Below are 8,991 nucleotides of genomic sequence, written 5' to 3'. Positions count from 1 at the left end.
TTTTTTTTTTTTTTTTTTTTTTTTTTTTTTTTTTTTTTTTTTTTTTTTTTTTTTTTTTTAATTATCACTATTATTATCGAAAAAAGTATGTAAAGCTCGAAAATAATAACTATGAACTTTTTAAGTGTCATCCACGATCGACATGCTTACTTTTTTAATCTTTATATATTTGTTCGTAGTCAGATTATGATGTTAGCTCAAAGCTTTCTTTTACGTCAATGTGTCGCAAATAGTTTTTCTACTTTCAAGGATAAGAATTTGATGCACTGTTATGTTGGTTTCTTGATCAAAGTCTTTTGCCTTTTATAGTTGCAGTCAGATTTCATGAACAGGCGCATGGATCCAAATCTTATGGAGTTACTTAAGGTTTGCAAAAGCAAATTGTTATATAGATTCTAAAACTGCATATGAGTCTCAACTCTAAATCTTGGATCAATTTTCACAGGTTTCTTTCTCAAGGTCCAACTTCTCCATGGCATTTCCCTATGTGGCTGCACCAGAAATGGGTACAGTTGAAAATATATTGATCTCGGAGTTCAAAAAATCATGTGGGCATGACCTCAAAATCAGCAATAGTGCTTTCGGGGAGTCGAATTCTGTTGAGGATGAATCGTTCCAGAGACTTCCAATGCTGCAATCGGTTAACGTAAACCCATCTTTATATGACCAAAGTCTGTTTTCTTAGAACATTTATGATATCGTTCTTGATTCTTTCTGCATTAAACGAGTAGGATTATTTGGTTTCAAGAATGGAAAAGAAGCCAAAGGGAGAGACGGATTTGGTAGTTTTTGCTCATGGAGGTCTCGGTTCTCCCAAAGAAGTCGATCCATTGACTTCTGAAAGTATGTTGGCTCATTGATGATCTATGTTGTGGCTGTAGTGGTATAAATTCTTATGTGTGAATTTTGAAATTATTATAGGCAAAACGTTGTTGGAGATAATGACTTCTGCGGATCATGTTGGGGCAAAGTATGAAATTCTCTATATTTCAGATTCTTTTAGGTCCATTCGCCATTCTTATGTCGAGCTGGAAAGGTTTATGGCTGAAGGTTCCTCTGGAAACGGATCGGCTAAATCAGCAAATTCTTGCGATGAACTCTGCCAAATTAAATCATCTCTTCTCGAGGGCCTCTTCGTCGTGAGTCGCTAACTTTTTTTATATGATTTCTTAGCATTACGATTCATATATTTTTGCTATTGGTTAACCAACAGGACCTGGTAGTATATTAGTTATATTTTAGCCAGTTGAAACACTGTAGTTAGTAAAAAATTGTGAGATCCCACGTCGGTTGGAGAAGGGAACGAAGCATTCTTTATAAGGGTATGAAAATTTCTCCCTAGTAGACGCATTTTAAAACCTTGAGGAGAAATCCAAGAGGGAAAGCCCAAAGAGGATAATATCTGCAAGCGGTGGACTTGGCATGTTACAATGCCAGTAAGAACGTTGGGCACCGAAGGGGAGTGGATTGTGAGATCCCACATCGATTGGAGAGGGGAACGAAACATTCTTTATAAGGGTGTGGAAACCTCTCCCCAGCAGACGCATTTTAAAACCTTAAGAGGTAGCCTAGAAGGGAAAATTCAAAGAGGATAATATCTGCTAGCAGTGAGCATGGGTTGTTACAACGTTACTTTCGGAAACGTGGTTAGTTGTTGAGACCACGAGTCTAATTGTTAAAATGTGTCATTTTGGCTTACATTTGCTTCCATTCTCCAACTATGCAGGGGCTAGTTTTGCTTATAATCCTATTATCAGGCCTTTGCTGTATGATGGGTATTGACACCCCAACGAGATTTGAGACGCCACAAGATTCTTAAAAGCACGAATTGTTCTGGGAATGTATATCCTTGAAGGGAAGAAGCTAAAGTTAATGGTACCATTAATTTTGTCATACTAGATATTAAGGTATTCTTTCTTAAACTTGTCTCTTGTGGCATGGTTTTTTGCTATGCTCTTTAGCTGCTGCTGCTGCTGGTGTAATGTTTTGAATATTTCAAGCATTTTGGTTTGTCCTCGACGCTTCTATGCGATATCATTCTAAGCAAGGAGAGAATAATAAAGATGTGTTAATCCATCAAGCTACTCTCTGCATCAAAGTGGATAGTTGTTTTGATCGGAACTCGTGCGATTGTTCGTTATCCCGTACTGTGGTATTGAGAAATTATTAGGCGAGATTACCACAACATGATTGATAGTTTTTCATGGTTGGATGTCGAGAGAGTTCTTTGAATTTATATCGAGTAGTTAGTGGGAAACGTACATACTATGATTATTGTGTCCTTCGAGTTGTGTTTATGTGTCACATTGTTCCAATGTCTGCGTCCATGTGGTGTGCCACCTTCCTTAATCGTGTCCAATGTTCACGTGTGAGATTCCACATCGATTGGAGAGGACAACAAAGCACTCCTGATAAGGGTGTGGAAACCTCTCCCTAGAGGAGAACAAAGCACTCCTTATAAGGGTGTGGAAACCTCTCCCTAGTAGATGTGTTTTAAAATCGTGAGGCTGGCGGTTATACGCAACGGGCTAAAACAGACAATATTTATTAGCAGTGAGTTTGGGCTGTTACAAATGGTATCATAGCCAAACATCAAACGGTTTGTTAGCGAGGATGTTGGGCCACCAAGGGAGTGGGGGTGGATTGTGAGATCTCACATCGTTTGGATAAGAGAACAAAATATTCCTTATGAAAGTATGAAAATTTCTTTATCACATTAAAACCGTGAGGCTGACAACGATACATAATAGGCCAAAGTGGACCATATCTATTAGCGGTAGGTTTGAATTAAACGTTTCATTCACATCGTGAGGCTGACAACGATACATAACAGGGCAAAGTGGACAATAACTATTAGTGGTAGGTTTGGATTGAACGTTTCATTCTGGTGACTATAGACATAGTACACAGGTTTGAATTCTTACATCAAGTTTCATTTAGGTGATTGTAGACAAATGTAATTTATGGTTAAAAATTATAGATTTAAAATTTCAATTTCATATTTAAACTATAATACTAAAATTATTCAACAATCTTATATTTTATAATAAACTTAACTGCACACTAATTAAAAAATAATATTATTAAATCTCATTAATTTAAAGCACACTAATTAAAAAATAATAATATTACATCTCATTAATTTAAATAATTAAGCTCGTACATTTTTCTCTAAGTGTAAGAGGTCGTAAATTCAAAATTGAATTTGTAAGGCTTAAATAAATATATTTGTTTTTCTAAACAATGTTCTTATCTCGATATCTTAGTATCAAACAAAATGATATTAAAAATAATTAAACAAAATCAACGGCTAAGGAAGCTAGATGACTTGACCAAAATCGAGAATTTTGATCTTACAATCAGAACCGTTGACTTTAATCACATGGACACCACCTGCCAATCCAGAATAATCCTATCCATTCATTTCAATTTATTTACCATTAATAAAACGCATTTTATGAATATATATATATATATATATATATATATATATATATATATATATAATTTATAGAATATCAATTGTTATTACATCGTGAAAATGTGGCATTGGCACTAGAACAAGTCACATCACTAATAAATAGTAAATAAAATAATGATGTAATCAATATAAAAAAAACATCGGTAATAAATATATTAAAAAAAATTACTATTTTTATATTTATTGGAAATTTGACATCTAGTATTAAATAAAAAAAAAAAAAAAAACCTAAATGATTGGAACTAAATAATAAACACACATATATATCAAGTTAATTAGTAAATATTTTTTAAAAAATATAATTTATCAAACTTAAATATAATTTTTTTATATAATTATGTGAATTTTAAATATAAAATTTAAACTTTATAAAAATACAAAAATTAAAATTAAATATTTGAAAAAGTATATAAACTAAAATTAATCAAGTTTTAGAGTAATGATTAATGAAAAGTTTAAAATATTCCTTTTTCTTTTAATTTTTAACCAGGGTACTTGTTTTCCGGCATATCCATAAATTCGTGGATGACATGTCTTACACGTGTCAGATCACGAAATCTTTATTGATTTTCGAGTAATTTTTTTACAAAGTCAATACGCAACGTTTTGTGTGATTCGTAATAACAATGAGATTTACATAATAATAATAACTCCAGTGACATCTGTTCCAATAAAAATCTACCACGTGGTATTTTGTGAAGCTCTTAATATCACCTCCTAGAATAAACAATATATAATATTTTTAATCCGAACTATTAAAATATTAATATAACTGATGTCGTATCTTTTAAGATATATCTATATTTTAATTATAATATAGTTGTCCCTTATTTATTAGCACGTAAATTATTTTACTTATTTATTGTTGACGTGTCTCGTATATTTGACTTATTTGCCGTTGATAATAATCAAGTAACTCTATACATGTGTATGTTAAGTCTTGTTGTGTGGTTCGAACAAGTAAGAGGTTCCTCACTCGATGTACTGGCTTGGTTCGTGCGAGCTCCTTCTAGGCGTTAGTAACCGTTTCCAGTTATTGTTCCCCTTTCAAGTGCAAGTTACTACGTATTACTCACCCATCTGCCACGATAAAACAATACTTCTCGTCTAACTTGTATGTGCTGAGCATGTTGCCATCATTCAACCCGAGCCAAGATTGAACTCTCGCTTAATGCAATTTCAACTTCCAAATAACGACAAAGAATCAACAAACGAATACGCCTCTACAGACTATAATGAATCTGTAAAAAAACATCTACATGAACTTTAAGTCGATTTTAAACGTAGTATATCAAATTTGTATTCAAACCCTAATTTTATTTTTAATTAACATTGATTTTTATTTATTAGTATCATCTCCCTAATTAACTCGTAACAAGATCAAATTATACTTAGGATCCCTTAAATTAAATAAAGTATATTAAAGTTAATAAAATATTATTAGAGAACGGATAGATTCCATTCGAGGAGAAATTTTTTTTTGTTCCTAACGTATGTTTATAAATTTCACTTTGATCATTACCTCGTTGAACCTCGTTGAACGGAGATGGTCTTTTATTATTCTAAATTTCAAAAAAAAAATGGTAGTCAATATAATGCAACTTTCCTTACATAATTTTAAATTATTTAATAATTCATACATAAAACTCTAAAGAAAATAAATGTCTTAATCCATTTTTATTTTTAGAATAATTTAAAAGTAAAAATAAAAAATAACAAAAATTTAAAAACTATTTTTATTTTTAGAATTGAAAACATAATTTTTTAAATTTTAAAACAAGGAATAAAATGGTTTAAAAATGTATTAATATAAAATCAAAGCAATAAATAAAATTAAAAAACAATATATAAATATTATAAATTGAGATGTGTATTTAATGAAAAAAAAAAATTAATAAAAACTTGTCACGTTAATTTGACATAATAGAGCGGCAGTTCCCAAGCTTATAAATAGATTGAATTTTGAAGTGATTATATTATCCTTATAAAAACAAATAATTAATAATTAATTGAGTAGTGGTTGGGTTACGACGTCGTTGCATTGGATCTTATCTTTGTGCATACTTTTTATGCGGACTAGATTTCGGTGGGTTGTTGTTTAGTGCCTACTTGCAAATTTATATTATTAATATAAACTATATAATATATAATTAAAATATGCTCAAATGGCAATAAATGTTAAATATTCGACGCCTTACTTTATTCAAACATTATAATATAAGCTTTTTTTTCTTTTTTAATTTAATCTAAACGATGATGAAAAAAAGGACCGTTTTGATTAAATTCCAAATTTATGCATCTATATTTGTTATCTATTATTAGAAAAAACAAACACAAAATAATTAATGTCATTATCCCTAATTATTATTATTATTATTATTATTATTATTATTATTATTATTATTATTGAATACATTTAATAAAAATATTAATGGAGCGTTAAAATAGCTTGACTAAATAAGATATATGTGTTGGATTCATTATTGTTTAAGTTTTTGGTGTAATTAAAAAAAAAAAAAACAATTTCATGTGTAAATAATTTAATAATCATTAATTTTAAACTTTTATTAATTTATGATTTCATTTGCTTCCCATTCTAAATTCAAATTTATTTTAGGTCCATGATTTTATAGTATTTAATAAATTATGATATATTTATCTTTATTGTGTTTTAAAATTATTTAAAAAAAAAAACAAAATGAAAAAAAGTTATTAAAAAATTTGATAAAACAACCCTAATTACAAAAAAATAATAATAATAAAATAAAAGTAAAAAATAAAAAAAATATATATTATGAAATGAGACTCACATACAAAATTAGCAATTTATTAATAATCTACCACGAAGTTATTTATTTATAATCAAGTAAATTATAAGGATATGAAAAAAAGTAATAAATAAAAATAACAATAAGAATATAAATATTTAGATATTTATTTATAATAAACTATAATTTAATATTAAATATCGTACCATATATACCATTTAACGATAGAGTGTTACAATAATTAATAGTATATATATCAAAATAATTGAGGGATTAAAATATTAGGTCCCATCGAAATATCAGAAATCTCTCTCTCCTTCGTTCTCTCTCTTCAATGTTATATAAGTACAAGAAAAGCTCTCCAAATTCATCAAAATTTGTTGAAGAAAGATAGAGCTTCCACTTTCTGGGTGTCGAACTCGGTCTCTGTTCCAGAAAACCCCTTCCAGGTTCTTCTCTCTCCCTCTCTGAAAATAAATTCATTTTTTCTTTTTATTATTATCTCCGAAAATTTTCAGTTTATTTATATATATATATATATATATATATATATAAAACACTTAATTAATTCCTATTTATACCCGACTGATAATGATTTAATTTTAGTTTTCTTTTTTTCCCCCTTAAATTTATGCTCTTTTAATTTAATTATTAGTGAGATTTGTAAACCTATTTAAAAAAATTATTGTTTTTAATTTTTAAATTTTGAGTTTATTTTTTGAAAATATAGGTGCTAGTATTGATTATAAGATTAATTATTTTTTAAATTCTTTTTTAGGTTTTTTCTTTAGGAATTATTTTGAATATATATATATAATTGGCTTTAAATTATATATTAAAATAATGGGTAAATAAAATTTTCCCGGGAATATAAAAAGGAAAGTACCACTAATTAAAGTTTTCATCATTCAGTTTAAGAAGCTTTTGCAAACGTAAGAATGGATTTCTGTGGAAAAAATAAAAATGCTATATATATATATATATATTAATTATATATACACACAAAAATGGTTTACTTAATATTAAATAGGACTATTTTACGATATATTTCTTTAAAATTGAATGGTGAATTCAAAATTGTTAAAATTAAAAATATATTAAAAACCAAATAATATTATTAGAATATAATGTATAAAAACATTAATTCTTTTAATTAAAAAAAGAAAAAAGAAAAAAAAAAAGAAACAAAAACGAAGATAACAAGATCGCCTCCTTCTCTCTCTCACATGTGAACATCTTAGTCGGCTAGATGCCACCCTTTTTTTGGCAACACAATCACAACAGTTAACTTTTCCATATTCCACCCTTATTTTCCCCTCTATTTTAGGAAAATAAAATAAATAAATAACACACAAATTTTGGCATTTAGAGATGTCGGGGATATGTCTCCGTCTCTACCACCTATTTTATTCTCTATTTATTTTAGTGAGATTAGGGCAAGGATGGATAATTTTTACCTATTTATTATTCTTTTAAATTATTTTAAAATTTTAATTGTTTTAATATAATCTTTAATAAAATATTTTATTAGTAAACATATATAAAATACCAACCTAATTTATCTTTAACCATCTACCCAATAAATATTATTTAGTTTAAATATTACAATAAAAGTTTAAAAATTAACTATTTATTTTTTTAATATAGATAAAAAGCGTGTATATATATATATATATATGTATTTTTTTTTAATATATATTGAAAATATATTTATATTAAACGAGATAAGGTAGAGAATTAGACAAAAACGAAAAATAAAATCTCATCCCTGATCCTATTTATCTTATTTATTTAATGAGGAAAAATTATATTTATATTAAAATATTTGTGTAGGTATATTTATATTTTGATTGAATTATTTTTTAAAAATAGACAAATATATATATGAGTAAATATTGTATCTACGAAATTTGAGGAATTAGACATTAATAGAGTCAATATTGTGGAGATTTGATATAACGACTTAACATTAAGCATGTCACGTGCTTGCCTCTATTTTTGCTTTTACAAGTGGAAGATTGGAGAAAAAGTTATGTGGGACAAAAGTCTCAAACTTTTAGTAAATATTTATTCTTATAAAATCAAACCTAATTATTGAATTTGGATTATTCAAAAAGTACTATATTTCCTTAATTTATTTAAAAGGATAGATTTAGCTTCAAAAAAATCCATATCGAATCGTAAAATGAGGAGGGAGCGGTGAAAGATTTCTCGAGATTAATGAGGAGAATAACAATAAGTCAATATAGCTACTGATTTGAATCAAAAGACAATCATTTTTACGGTTTCTTTCAGTAAAAAAGGAAGGGAGCGGGAACAATTTTTTTCCTAATTAGTAAAAAAAATAACAATAAAGTTAATATAGCGACCGATTTAAATCAAAAGATTATCATTTTTACGGTGTCATTCAAAAGAACCTGTCTGAGTGTCTCGAGTGGAACCTGAAAAGATTTCACTTCATTAGTGAGAAAAATGATAATAAAAAAAAGGTCAACCGTATAAATTAGAATTTTAAAGTTAATTTAGTAAATAATAAATGATTTGCGATTAAATTTTTAAAAAATTAAATATTTTAGAAAATTAGCTTAATTTCTTAAATTTATGGCAGTGGAACGATTAACCGGATATAATTGAATTTTATTAAGTAAATACTCGAAATTTTATTGAGAAAATAATTGTGAATTGTGCCCATTAATTATTAGTAATTACAGTTGTTGCACAAATTTCTAAATAATTAATAAA

General features: G+C 27.6%; 1 protein-coding gene across 1 annotated transcript in view; it reads left to right on the top strand.

Moving 5' to 3' along the window:
* Positions 1-2,140, top strand: part of LOC111809189 — a 6,113-nt gene extending 3,973 nt beyond the window's left edge. The window contains exons 5-9 of the mRNA XM_023695574.1: positions 310-366; positions 446-646; positions 732-843; positions 922-1,139; positions 1,727-2,140. Of these exons, the coding sequence (XP_023551342.1) occupies positions 310-366; positions 446-646; positions 732-843; positions 922-1,139; positions 1,727-1,819 (681 nt within the window). The 3' untranslated portion in view covers positions 1,820-2,140. The remainder of the gene's footprint in view (positions 1-309; positions 367-445; positions 647-731; positions 844-921; positions 1,140-1,726) is intronic.
* Positions 2,141-8,991: the final 6,851 nt, after the last annotated feature.

The sequence above is a fragment of the Cucurbita pepo genome, chromosome LG13, assembly GCF_002806865.2.
Source record: "Cucurbita pepo subsp. pepo cultivar mu-cu-16 chromosome LG13, ASM280686v2, whole genome shotgun sequence".
NCBI classification, from domain to species: Eukaryota; Viridiplantae; Streptophyta; class Magnoliopsida; order Cucurbitales; family Cucurbitaceae; genus Cucurbita; species Cucurbita pepo.
The sequence above is the reverse complement of the archived record's forward strand: the minus strand, read 5'-3'. Positions and strand labels throughout refer to the sequence as shown.